General features: G+C 30.2%; 1 protein-coding gene across 1 annotated transcript in view; it reads left to right on the top strand.

The window, feature by feature from the left end:
- Positions 1 to 7,983: 7,983 nt before the first annotated feature.
- The window catches only part of Ppcs (phosphopantothenoylcysteine synthetase), a 39,613-nt gene continuing 32,591 nt past the window's right edge, over positions 7,984 to 15,005 (top strand). Inside the window, exon 1 of the mRNA XM_065501152.1 lies at positions 7,984 to 8,169. Coding sequence (XP_065357224.1) covers positions 8,044 to 8,169 — 126 coding nt within the window. The 5' untranslated portion in view covers positions 7,984 to 8,043. The remainder of the gene's footprint in view (positions 8,170 to 15,005) is intronic.

The following is a 15,005-nucleotide window of genomic DNA, read 5'->3' as shown; positions in this document are numbered from 1 at the left end:
AAAGTTTAGGACCCAACAGCAATTTTTTTTGATTCTGCCCCACTGTGCAATGTACCATTGCATGACAGTTTGTCATCAAATTGAGACCGAAGAGTCATTCCTATGATGTTACTGTATCATCGCACTGATGACATTTTTTTTTATTAAACTGACTCCAAATAGTCATTTCTGTGATGGCGATATGTCATCACAGTGGTGACATTTGATGACAATTTTGTCAATTGATGTAAAGACTGACATTACAATGATGAAAAGTGTCATGGGGTCAAAAACGAAGACATTTGACATAGAACTGATGTCAAAATACATCAGCATTATGACGGTTTTTCTATCAGTGTATAGGAAAGCAGTCCGATTAGTTCAGGACTCGGACTATTTGGTACGAAAAGTTAAAGCCAATGCAGGTTTAAAAACATACAAGGCTCAAAAACTTACTGGCAAGAATTCTGCTAAAAATTTAGAAGCCAAAGACAGAGCACGGAAATGGAAGTCAAATTTTATACAAAAAATATATATATATTCTAACCGGACTGCTTTCCTACCGGATGTGTTGGGAGCTCTTTTGAAAATGCTTTCTATTTATTGGCTATAGAAATATCATGTGGACCATTCCTACCACAATATATATTTTGGAGTCGATATAGCCATGTCTGTCTGTCCGTCTGTATGTTAAAATCAATATATCCGCTATAATCCCGGTTCAATTACTTTAAAAATCGGCCCACAAATGGCTGAGATATATCAAAAAATCAGGACTACCTCGATGTATATCTAAATTACTAAGTCATTAATATAGACAAAAGTATATCTAATGATTAGGGTGATCGATTCTTCGACATTATTTAGAAACCGGTTTTCGGTTTCTTCGAAAAATTGCAATTTAATATAAACCGGTTTCGGTTTTTTAATAATAACCGGTTAACCGGTTTTTTGGCAAAATATTAAAACGCCTAGAAATAAAAAGAAAATAAGTTTTATTTTATACTAGTTGGCCCGCCCGGCTTCGCCCGGTAGCATTTACTAATGTTAGTTCTTCAAGTTTCTCCAACCCACATACACCTGCCTGTTTTTATTTATTTGCAAATAAAATATCTAAATTTGTACTGCATACTTTAGGGAGCTCTTTTATTACAGTTGACTGGACTCAAAAAAGCCGGTTTTAGCCGCCATTTTTTAATTTTTTTCTTTACAAACCATCTCCTGAAAATTTCGAATCGAATAAAAAAAAATCTGCCAAATCGCCCCAGCCGTTCTCACGTGATGACATTACATACATGGACCATTTCATTTTTATATATATAGAAATGTATGTTAAGACTTTTTCGATCTCAGTTCTTATAATTTGCATGTTCATTTAAGTTTTAGATTGTACAACAAGTATGTATTTCCTATTTCCTTTAGTTCTCGATGGCAGCCTTAACCTAAAAATAAGAGGAATAACAAAAAATAAACACAACAACATGACATGAAACTATTCAATTAATAAATGTACTCACTCATTCATAAATACACTCAGACATATACATACATATACTACATACATATGAATTTGCTAATTTCTTTTTTCTTTAACTATTTCGAAAACATTTTAATTACCTTAATTGATTTCACTATGTTGTGTTTTTTTTTCCATTTCTATTTATTCTTCTATTATTTTCCGTTATGGTCATTTATAATTCATATACAATGTTTTTCTTTTTGTTCATATTTCTGTTTTTATTTCCACTAAAGTAAACAAGGTAAAATTTTAGCTGAACTTGAACGGCTAAAAACTATTGACCAATTTGTTATTTAGTTTAGACTAAAGCCAGATGTGTTATACTCATATATACACTAGGGTGCCTCCTTGGTTTTGGCTTTTAAGTGGATCGTCATATTTGATGAGGCTAAATATAGAGACATTTAATATTTATTACTACTAATTCTTATTGTTATTTATTATTTAGCTTATACTAGTTAGAAACTAACTCTTACTTTTTATTCTATATTGGAAATTTACAAATAGAAATTGAAATCTTAACAATAACCCAAAGTTTTCCGAAGTAATATGGATTGTTGCAAAGTTAGAACTTTTCTTAGGAGTCTATGAGCCTTAGCTAATTTTAAGCTACAGTTATCAGACGCTCATAAGGACTGAGATCGAAAAATTATTAACATACATACATGTTAATAAAAAATTAACCACTAAACTTACAGTTTTGATTTTAATATACCCTTCACCTTCGTGAGAAGGGTATATATAAGTTTGTCATTCCGTTTGTAATTTCTACATTTTTCATTTCCGACCCTATAAAGTATATAAAGCAGGTCCGTTTGTCTGTTGAAATCAATTTTCTGAAGACCCCAGATATCTTCGGGATCCAAATCATCAATAATTCTGTCAGACATGCTTTCGAGAAGTTTGCAAAATCGGTCCACAAATGGCTTAGATATGAGGAAAAAACCAGAACAACCTCGATTTTTGTCCTATTTTTGATCTATGTCTGGATTAGAAAGTCATTAATATAGACAATATGGATATCTAATGATAGATATTTCAAAGACCTTTGCAACAACGCGTATAATTCCATAGTAAGTTGGCCCTACAATGGGTCAAAATCGGTAATCAAGAATAATCAGGCCAAGAATAAGTGGACACATTATGAAGTCTTGATGTAAATTTCGGTATTTATAGAGCCCGTTGTAACAAATGTTTGGATTGGAAACAGTTTATTGTTTGGCCAACTTTTTGTAGGACCAAGTTTGGGTATGTTGAAAATATTTAATAATTTTAGTATGCATTTTTTCCGGTCATTCATTTTAATCAGATTAACAACACATGATTATAATTGACATTACACATAATAACTGAAAAGTTTTAATTTTAATAGTCCTTAGATGCAAGTGAATTTGTATGATCTAGTAGTTTTACCGGCGACATGAAATAACACCCAATGAAATAACGCCCAATTAGGAAAATGAAATAAGTTCCAATAAAATTGGAAAAATTTAAAATTTGGCTTTATTTAATTTTTTTGGGGGTTAATTCATTTTTAAATTGGGAGTTATTTCATAATGAAGTAAATTCAAAAAGAAAAAAATTGGAGTTTACTTCATATAAAATATTTTTGAGCTTTATTGCATTTTATTAGGGCCTTATTTCATTTTCATAAAAATGATTTTTTGACAAATTTTTAAGAGTTTTAAAACTTACAACAGGAAACCATTAGGGTCGACTTAAAATATTCTTGATGCAGCTTAATAGCATTAGAATTAGACTACTAGACAATAGAGTGTTGGGCTATCAATCTGAGGGTTGCGGGTTCGATTCCCGCCAGAGACTCTGGGTGTATCTGCAGACAAGCAAAACGATTCGCAGTTTGTGTTTGTTTTTTTTTTTAAAAAGAACCTTTGAACTCGTGACATCAAACTAATTTTTATTAATGGAATACGAAATTATGAGTAGTCGCCGTAGAAATAAAAAATTGTTGTATTTTATTACTGAACAACAATTATATTTAAAAAATCATTATACAAAAATACAGTGCTCTACATGTACTACGAAAAGAAGCTTTACTACTATCGCGGCGATTTTTGTTACAAACTATTTCTTTCTTGTTTCCATTACAAAACTTGTCTCTGTTACATAAATTAAGCTTAGGATTGGTCATTCCTCAAATCTTAGTGTAAATTTGTTCTTGTATTTCCATGAACATTTGATCCTGCAAAGGTTACAACCACCTATTTAAATATTTTAATTCAAAGGTGTTAAATTTCAATGCAGCCACATACAAAACTGACTATGAGCAAGGTCTCCGTAAGGCAATAAGAACCGTATTTTCAGGTTCCAGAATATTTGGATGCTGGTTCCATTACTGCCAAGCATTAAGTCCACAAATAACATCGAAACTTATAAATTTAGATAAATTCATATATGAAACACTAATAAACACATTAAAATTTAAATTTAACATTAAAATTTAAAATATTAGGGTCTTATTTTTTTTTTTTTTAGACTTATTTCATTGGGCTTTATTTCAATATTTTTTTTGGAAATTATTTCATTATGAAATAAAACCCAAATATTGGGAATTACGTAGTAATTTTAATTGGGAGTTAGTTCATTGAAATTGGGTGTTTATTAATTTTTTTTTCATTTGGGAGTTATTTAATTTTTTTGGGGTTTTAATTTATTGGGACTTATTTCATTTTACTAATTGGGCGTTATTTCATTGGGTGTTATTTCATGTCGCCAGTTTTACCATGTTCTTATTTTGGAGTACTTGATCTACTTGTGTATCAGAATGGAGTTTTACATTTAAAATACTGTGGTTAACAATACAATGGAAACTCTTCTGAATATTCAATAAATAGGTCAGTTTATTTTATTAATACATACATACTTTTAATTATATATAATTATATTAACAAAACAAAAAACTAAGAACATAATTAATAAAATTCTAAAAACAGAAAACAAACTAAAAATGATTAATTATTATGTTATTGACAGAACAGAATTCTGAAATAAGATTTTTATGATCTCTTAATATGTCTTATGGGTACCGTGAAATAGCTCCCAAATGAAATAACTCCCTAGGAAATAGTTCCCATCAAAAATGAAATAATTCCCAAACTTGAAAAATGAAATAATTACCAAAGGGTAAAATGAAATTACTCCCAATAATCGGCGGTTTCATAATTTTAAAAATATTACTCCCAAAAAAGCGAAATAACTCCCAATGAAATAAATCCCAACAGAAATGAAATAATTCCCAATCCGAATCAATTTATTTATGTAATCTAAAAAAAGAAACATCAAAAGTGAAATTATTCTTCGCTTACCAAACAATTTTTGCATTGCAGGCCTATGCACATAGGTCTGGCGAACCACATTTTTTGGCCAAAACTCAAAACTCCTTTTCCTATATTTGTTGTTAGAATGTGGTAGCAAACATTCAGAAAAACAAAAAAAATATTTTGTTTTTACAAACTTCAATTAACCGTTATTCTATGAAGGGAGAAGAAATCAATTTTTGTTTCAGGAAACTTTTGCTTCAAAAATTATAATTTAGTCATAATTATATAATGTATATAACATACATAATTTCAACCGATTTCAACGAACCAAAAACGCACAAAATTACAGTGATATTTTGTGCTTAGGAATCATCGATAAATTTCTGCTAGTTTTTGCTTATTTTTAAGAAATCAATTTTTGTTTCAGGAAACTTTTGCTTCAAAAATTGTGATTTACTCAGAGTTTGGCAGAGTGGAAGTAAAAAACTAAAAAAAAATTAAATTATTAAAAACTTAATAAAATTTATGTTTTTTGTTATTAATTGTATCTTTTGTATGAATTTATGTATATAAGTGAATATTTTAGTTTTGGCCAAAAACAGTGGGTCGCCAGACCTATGTGCTATGGCGTACCGCAAAGTTTTACTCCTCTGGGATGTGTCAAAACTGGCTTCACTCAGAAAATTGTAAAAAGAATCTTTTCTGAGCGAAGCCGGTTTTTGATTCACCCCAGAGGAGAAAACCTTTGCAAAAAACTTTTTTGATGCAAAAAACTTTTTTGAGCGAAGCCAGTTTTTGATACACCCCAGAGGAGAAAACCTTAGCGCCCGGACGAAAGCCAGTTTTTGATATTTATGGGTTCTGCTTTTGCAAAGTAGAAGCCAACAAAAATGAAATAACTCCCAATACAGTGAAATAACTTCTAATTCCCAAAATAAAATGAAATAAAACCCAAACAAATTTCATTGGAAGTTGTTTCATTGAGAGTTATTGCATTATGAAATAACTCCCAACAAAAAATTATGAAATAACTCCTTATGCGTTAGGAGTTGTTTCATAATGAAATAAGTCCATATTTGTATGAAAAATTTGTTGGGTGTTATTTCATCTTTTCGTGGGGAGTTATTTCACGGTACCGTCTTATGAGTAAAAAAAAATAATATCACCTGTTTTTTATTATTTTCTATTAATTATGTTGACTTTTAACAACTCGAATAAAAAAACCGAATATTAATGACAGTCACTGATATGTAAATATTTTTTGATCAAATTTTGCAGTTGTATAGATTTTTCTATTGAAAATGGAAAAATAAAAACAAGTTTTGAAATTTGTAATCAGGAATCCCGCAATTCCCAAAACGGTGTTGCAAAATCCCAAAAATGATATTTTTAGTTTTTTGGCTATAATATCCATACATTAAAAATGAGTTACCATTTAAAATGAGTTACTATATTTTGATATCGACTATGCGATTTGAGAATTTTTTACCAAAATTGAATTTTACATAAAAACTATGCGTTTTTTGGATGGACCTGGTCCCCTCGGTATCAACAATTTTTAAATTTGTTTTCATTTAAAATATTTAATGTAAATTAAGCTTTTAAAAAAGTTTAAATTCCAGATACATCTTCTTAGAAATTGTTTAGATAACTTAAAAATAATTAAAATATTTCGTTTCCCAAAAACTAGCGAAAAATCGCCTTTTAAAAAATATTTAAATTCAAATGCATATAACTTTGGAGTCAGTTACGATTTTTAAACAATTCTGGTTTTGTTTGACAGATACATTTGTTGAATAGTCCAATAAAAGAAAAATGTAGGAAATATTTGGACCCGCTGTTATCAAAAAATTGGAGAAGGGTGGGTATAAATGTAGAAAATTTTCAAATGCGAATAAATCGGAACGCAAACCAAGAAATAGGATAGTTTTAAAAATTGAAGATACCCGAGGTGTCCTAATTTGGGGACTCCAGGCTCCACCATGGTGGGCCCATGTCTACAAAATTCAAAACTTAAACTCGACAACACTTTTTCTTCGCGCGTGTCATTAAAAATCGGACTAAGGGTTTAGAAGTTACAGATTTATTTCCCTCTTTTCTTTTTCTTTTTGAATAACCTTTTATTCTAAAATATGTAATAAATTAAAATTCAAAAAATATGTATAAAAACTGTTGTCGTTATGATTTTATCACGTAAAGAAACCGTGTATCGGAACAAATTTTAAAATTGTCAAATGATAAAAATATGCTGTTAAAAAATTCGTTGTTACCCTAATTTTTAACATTTATCCCAGTAATAAAAAAAAACTGTTGAAACTATTATAATTTCCGATTCGTCAAGTGGAACATTTAAAATGCTGTTGAAACAATAACATAAATTGTTAAACAGATTTCTTTTTTACAATACATAAGTGTTAATAGAAAAAGTTCATTAAAACCAAAATCCTGAAGGACTTAACTAACTGAAAGTGAAAGTAATTTATATCTACAAACTACTTAGTTTATACTAATATACAGTGGGGAGCAAAATATAATAAAAAGAAAGTTCAGTAAAACTATAGAAATGGATTGGGAAAGTAGGCGTATGCTTATATTATAAAAATTACATAAGAGACAAATTAAAATCTGTAAGAAAAGATAAAATCACTGTTCTTTTTTAGGTATTTTGTCAAGGCTTTGATATGTTTAAAACTAAAGCTTTAGTATTTGTAATTCTCATTCATTCTATAGTTTTATTTTTATAATATCTTCAGCATACCTAAAGCCTTTGGGAAGAGATTTCCTGCTGATCTGTCCCGAAAATGTGCATAGGAACTAGCTTATCATCCAACAAAAAATTGCAATGAATTTATCAACTAATATTTAAAACTGGGGATGAATTGAGACTTTTTGTTGGTATTATTTTCAAACTACAAATGCGACAAACACGAAAACTATTTTGCTCACCACTGTATATTTAATTACATGGATATGTAAACTTTTCTACATACATTTATTAATTGCATTATTAAACATTAAGTTCTTTTTTTATGTTTATTTTCCATGCTACATTCTACAAATTCAGCATTCTTATCGACAACATCTAGAGTGGGAGTGGACTTTTTAATTTGAATATTGTCAACAACAGCAGCAAACAGCAACAAATTGCACATTACTCTTAATCCTCGACAACAAACTTATTGAGTGTATAAAATCATACTCATCATCATACTCATCTAGAGATAAAAAAAAAACAGCCAACAAAATAAAAAACCGTATATCATTATGACAAATTGGGAGGACTTTTACAATACACATCTACCCCCAGCAGATTTTGAGGATAATCGTTCATTATTGAAAGAATTTTGTGAGCGACACAATAAACTACAAAACAGAATCGTCCTTGTAACAGTAAGTATTGCACATTATACTATAAATACAACAAATTTGTATTTTGTTCATTTTTGTTGCTCTTTTTATCGTTTTTTTTGTTGGTATTATCTTTGTGTTCATTGAATCTGTCTATGGTTGTATGTATTGCTTTTTATTCATTCAGTTTTGCTTTTTTTTTTGGTTCAAACCATGAATTAAACCAAATGTCGTGTGGATCAATGTTTCAATAATCTGTTGAAAGTGATGGAAAAAGACCTTTTAATGGTTTCATGCTATTGAGGATTTAAATCCAGCACAAAGATTTAATTTAATGTTGGAGATTTATATGAAGAAACATGTGTAAAATAAGCTTTTATCGGTACTGATGGGGTTATGAGTTTGTCATTTTGTTTGTAACATACAGAAATTTATACTCAGGAAGCAATACAAATCACGATAAGAAGGCACAACGCGTCTTTCGAGTATTTAGCATGAATAACTTAAAGGTCGCTCTACGGAAACAAATCTAAACGAAGTTGTAAGATTTAAACAATATATAATGGCAGCCTTCTTGGACTACCTATGACTGCCATTGTATATTTTAGAGTTTCCAAAAAACCGAAGAATTTTAAAACCGCAATTTCGGTTTTAAAAAATTGAAAACCGATCGGTTTCGTGATAATTTATTAAATATCAAGTGTTATAGGAACAAAATCAGCTGATAATATAGGAAATGCTATACAAATTTAAAATTCAAACTTGACGGGTGTTCAAGTGGATAAAGGAAAATTGGTACATTTTCTTTTAATGGTACTTTTTTAATATTGTTACGTTTTAACCTTTTTAATACGCTGGTTTATTTCCTTTAAATAAACCGGATACTTTTGATTGCAAATAAAAGCCGTTTAGTAGTTTAAAAATTGTAACAACTCTTTATTTCTTTGAAATGTACAACAACAGAATTAAATAGCCACTCAATGTTTTTTATACACGTTTATAAATTCTCAGAAATACAGACACAATTTATAATGTACACGAATTTACTTGAAAAACACAACACACTTTAAGGCACTCAGTTGATGTTTATTCGAAAAGCGTCTCTGATAAACTCACTCACGACTGCAACCTCTGCCACTATTTATAACACTGCCATCTGCATTCTAGATTGCTCTTTAACTGTCAACGCCATCTGTGGTGTACTTTCTACAATGTTCTTTAACTGAATATTCGCATACAGCATTGCCAACTTACGATCAAATCAACTGAAAGCTTTTATTTAATAATGCCCACAGATATGTTACAGTTTGCTATTACAGCACTGTTATTTGAAAGCATTATGCTACTTTTAAATCAGCCCTTAAAATCGTTATATTTGAATTCAAGTATAATTTCGTAACACTATATTAAATTAGTTAGCTTATATAGATTAAAGTTGGCTAATATGCTTCTCAGTAAAGAAATAATCAAGAATATGATTTAAAAAAGGAGAACTAACCCAATCTAAGAAGTACTTTTTCGTTCTTCAAAATGGTACTTTTTGAATTTTCTATAATATTGAACCTATAATCAGGAAATTACTTTGATTTCAAACTAGAAAATTGGTACTTATGTACATAATAGTTGGCTATAGTACTATTTCTTTATTGTAATAGTACTTTTGGAATATTTTATAATAATAAACCTAAAAATTAGACACACATGATTCTGAATGAGTTAGAATTCGCAAACGTTGACTTTAGTGGTACATTTCTTTAGCATTTTCAATAATAATGGGCCCAGAAATATGAAATTAGGCTTTCATGATGCTGAGTGGGAATATTTTTATTAATTCTAATAATACGTTTCGAATGAGCTAGAATCCACTTTACAATGATCCATACTTTTACTGGATATTTGAAAATTACTAAGTCTTTGTTAACAACACTTTGCTTTCTTTTTTTAAAATTAAATAAATAAACAGTCAGGAAATACTTGAATGAATCTCTGGATGAAAAAGTTTGTTTTTCATTTCTAAATTTTTAATTTTTCTACTGAAAATAGATTAAAAGTAAAAACCGAAGAATAATTGTCGGTTTCGGTTTTAGGCCTTGAAAAACCGCGTTTTCGATTAAAACCGAACACGAAACTCTAGTATATTTCAATATCGTAACTACTCTTGCAATTTAATAAGCTCCTATGAATCTATATATTTAAGAACGATTTGTTAGTATCTATGTTGAAATCAAGAATAGTTACCGCAAGTATTGGTAACAGCGTTAAGTCTAAGCAAATTGTAAGTGGCATACCCCAGTTTTGCGTGATCCCTCCACTACTTATCGTTAATCACCCCTATCGACAATAACATGTGAAATTTTGTTCCCATAAAATATCCATTTCCCTCGAAGGGAAAAATGCTATCATGATAATCCCATGAACTTTTCATTCACAATAGTTGATTTCGTGAAAAACATGTGGAATTTATGTTCCCATGAAAAATCCATTTCCCTCGAAGGAAAAATTGCTATCGTGATATTCCCCTAAACTTTTCATTCACAATAGTTGATTTTGTTCGTAACAGCTGCTTATTGTTTACAAAATTCCATCTAAAAATTTCACAACATGGGGAATTTTTTCACGTGAACAAAGTTTATGAACGAAAAATGGGAAAAGGGAACATATTTCATGTGAAATATTGATTCGCGATAGGGGTGATTAATTCGATTCTTACTGAACTAGACAAGAAATGGATAAAAGTCATTTTATGCAGACGATGTAGAGATATCACACCGGTTTTAATTGAAATTGAAAACATTATACATGATATTGAGATAATTCGAAATTAAATTGGGAATATCTACTTTTAATTGAAAATTAAACTGAGAATATGAAGTTGAAAATGATAAAAATTTTAATTGAATTTAAGAATTGCCATGATACAATAAGGTAGAATTATTATTGTAAGGAGTGAGATCGAAAAAACCCGTTTTTTTTCCTTAAAACTTTTAACCCAAGTATTATTTGATTTTTTTGATCAAGTTACCTTTGAAAAGTATGTCAGTTATAATGTTTAATGTCAATTATGTTCATTTGTTGTTAATCTGATTGAAATGAGTGACGAAAAAAAGTTCGTACTAAAATTATTAAATACTAGTTGACCCACCCGGCTTCGCCTGGTAGCACTTACTAATGTTAGTTCTTCAAGTTTCTCCAACCTACATAACCTGCCTGTTCTTATTTATTTGCAAATAAAATATCTAAATTTGTACTGCATACTTTAGGGACAGTTGACTGGACTAAAAAAAATTTCCGAGTTTTACCCAGAATTTTTGAATTTTTTTTCTTTACAAACCATCTCCTGAAAATTTCGAATCGAATAAAAAAAAATCAGCCAAATCGCTCCAGCCGTTCTCACGTGATGCCATTACATACATGGACCATTTCATTTTTATATATATAGATTTTCAACAAAACCCAACATGGTCCTACATGGTTCTAAAGACAATAAATAGAAAGCATTTTCAAAACAGCTCCCAACACATTCAGTTATAAAGCAGTCCGCTCAGTACTCGGACTATTTGGTACGAAAAGTTAAAGCCAATGCAGGTTTAAAAACCTACAAGGCTCAAAAAAGAAATTGATGTCAAATTTTATAAAAAAAATATACCCGCTGCATGTCAATGCAATTGGTCCTACAAAAAGTTGACCAAACAAACAATAAACCAAACAAATTATTAAACAGTATCGATAGAACTTGTCCCTTCATAGAAAACCTAGTTCATGTAGAAGGAATTGTCCACATGATGATTCTATAGCCAACAAATAGAAAGCATTTTCAAAACAGCTCCCAACACATCCGGTAGGAAAGCAGTCCGGTTAGCTCAGTACTCGGACTATTTGGTACGAAAAGTTAAACCCGATGCAGGTTTAAAAACATACAACGCTCAAAAAGTTCCTGACAGGAACTCTGCTTGAGAACAGAGCACAGAAATTGAAGTCATATTTTATACAAAAAATACACCTGCTGCATGATGGATGACAAAACATATGTTCTGGAAAATTTTTCGCAGCTTCCGGGTCAATATTTTTATGTTGCTGATGCTCGAGGGAATGTTGTAGAAATCTTAAGGACCCAAAAGCAGAAAATTTGCCCAAAAAGTTCTTGGCATGGCAAGTTGCGGCAAAAGAAGCCAAAAATTTCTTACAAGGGGCTCTATAAATAAAGAAATTTACATAAAGGAATGTTTACAAAAGATGATACTTAATATGTCCACTTATTTTTGGCCTGATTTGGCAACCTGTTACTATGGTAAGCAAGGTCTTGAGTGGTACAAGAACAATAATGTTGTATTTCTACCATGAGATGCAAATCCTCCAAACTGCCTGGAGCTAAGTCCAGTGGAGAGCTATTGGGCTCTTGTTAAAAGTGAATTGAAAAGCCTTGTTTGTGCTCAAAATTGTGGTAATTATAACGAACAAAAATCATGAAGAAGAACTATAAAAAATATTGTTGTATCACGTTTGCAAATGTCTACGTTTTGATTCTTAATGCATAAAATGTTGCATGTAAATCTTGAACTGTTTCTTGAGTTGGGCACTTCATTATTTTATTGCAGTTTTGAATTTTATTGATTTTGTTCAAAAAATAATTTATGTTTCAAACTTGAAAATACATGTTGTTTTACTTTTTGATGTTTTGCTATTACTTTTTTGTAAACTGTCATTTGTTTCATATCTACAATAATCTGTGAATTCTACCTTATATGAGAAATTAAATGTGAAATTGAGAAAATTCCAAATGAAATTGAATCATAGCTAAATACACATAGATCGGATACTCTTCTTGAGAAATTTTTAATATAAATAATATTTATTTTACTCTTCGTACACAGAGAAAACAGATTCGTGATAGCAACCGAATTTGTTGCCAATCGAATGATTCGGTTGCACACATAGTCAGTTCTAACCACAGAAAGTCAGTTGATAAAGAAGAATTTCAGTTGAAGCAACCAAACTTTAGTTACCCCTTCCAAAATATTGTAGCCATAACTGTAAAATTCGGTCACTAAGATAGAACCATTCGATTGGCAACAAATTCGGTTGCTAGCACGAATTTGTTTTCTCAACAGGCATATCTTGCAAACCCAGACTGCATTCATTAATTCTTCAAGATATAAAAGCCTCTATCTCCTATATTAGGAGGATTTATGGATTTTGTATTCATCCTTGACTTCACAATACTTTTGATTTTTGACCCAATTTTTTCAATCGTAAAAGTGTTGCATTATCACATAACAGAACGAGTTCGGTAATTGATTCCACGAAAGGAAAGGAAATGTTGTCGAGTTTTAGTTTTGAATTTTGACAGCATGGCCCACCAGTGTTGGCAGTACCCCAAAGTAGGACACCTCGGGTATGTTCAATTTTTAAAACGAATATTTTATCCTAATGACAAGCAACACTAACAACGAAAAAGGGGAAATAACTGAGAAGCATTGCCAACTTAGACAAAAAACAGTACATTAGTTATTGTGCCTTTATCAAAAGTTTATGAATAGAATACTTTTATTAAAGGTTTATAAAGCAAAAGTGTTTGTTAACAAATTTGTGCTTTAAATCTACAATAAGTTTTTATTATGAATTAGACCGATAGAATCTAGTCGAGCACAACAAAATAACATAGGAGATATTCGCATTTGAAAATTAAATTTTCAACATTTTTACCCCCCCCCTATTCCAGTTTTTTTATAAATATTTCTCGATTGTCTCCATTTTTCTTTTATTGGATTAACGGCAAATGAATATGTCAAACAAAAAAAAAAGAATTTTTTAAAAACCGTGCCTGAATCCAAAGTTATATGCATTTGAATTTAAAAATGCCATTTTTCGCTAGTTTTTGGGGAAAAAGTACTTTTTTTCTTTTTAAGTTATGTATATCAAAATATTTCTAAGAAGATGTATAAGGAATTTATACTTTTTGAAAAGCTAACTTAACGCGGATCCGTAAGGCTACAATGGACTCGACTGAACTACCTTAGTCGACGACAAAACCACGATACTTATGTCGTCGATTATGTCGTCGATTTTAATGCTCACAAGAGTTTGAATTAAAATTTAAACGCGCAATGAACTAATGCCTGCTATAAATATGAAGCAATCACAAGCTCATGATACTGTGGGAAGGAGTGTCGAAAGAAGTATTTCAATATCTCAGTAGATCTTATTTCTATTTACATTGCTACTATCCGAAAATCAAATACAAATCGCTGGCCGTCAGGAAAAAGTACTGGTTCATCTCAGATCGCATTTTGTATTCATTGTTTGTTAATTTGTAGCACAGTGTTATTAATGCTTGTATTTGAAAAAATTCTTTATTATATTTCCCACAACATTTAGCTTAAACATTTCTAAGAATTATTATAATCAGGTTTATTCCCTTGATTAATTTTTCTGAATTCTAATAGTTTTTTCCACAAACTCATCAATACATTATTGGGATATTCCATCTGCTATTAAATTGTTCTTTGTTTAACGTTTATTAGCTTAACACTATTTTTAAAGAACCTTTTAGTTAACTTAATTAAAAGGAGTAAAATTAAACAATTTAAGTGTGTTATTTCTTGTGGATTTTTTTCTTTTTAATAAATAATTTCGTAACAAGCCTCAAAGAGTCATTAATTCTCCCCCAAGAACTATAAACATACATTTTTATTGTTGGTTATAAAACAATGTAAAAATGAACCATGTAACACCATTAGTCAGTCGGTCTGTCAGCCAGCTGTAAGTTGTAGTTTTACGCCTTCTATTGCTTAGTTTTAGTTTTAGTTCTTGTTTCTTACACTTTCAAATACAAGGATTTATAGAAAAGTTTCTAATACATACTAAATTTCGTATCTTTT

Source organism: Calliphora vicina, chromosome 1 (genome assembly GCF_958450345.1).
Source record: "Calliphora vicina chromosome 1, idCalVici1.1, whole genome shotgun sequence".
Taxonomy (NCBI): domain Eukaryota; kingdom Metazoa; phylum Arthropoda; class Insecta; order Diptera; family Calliphoridae; genus Calliphora; species Calliphora vicina.
The sequence above is the reverse complement of the archived record's forward strand: the minus strand, read 5'-3'. Positions and strand labels throughout refer to the sequence as shown.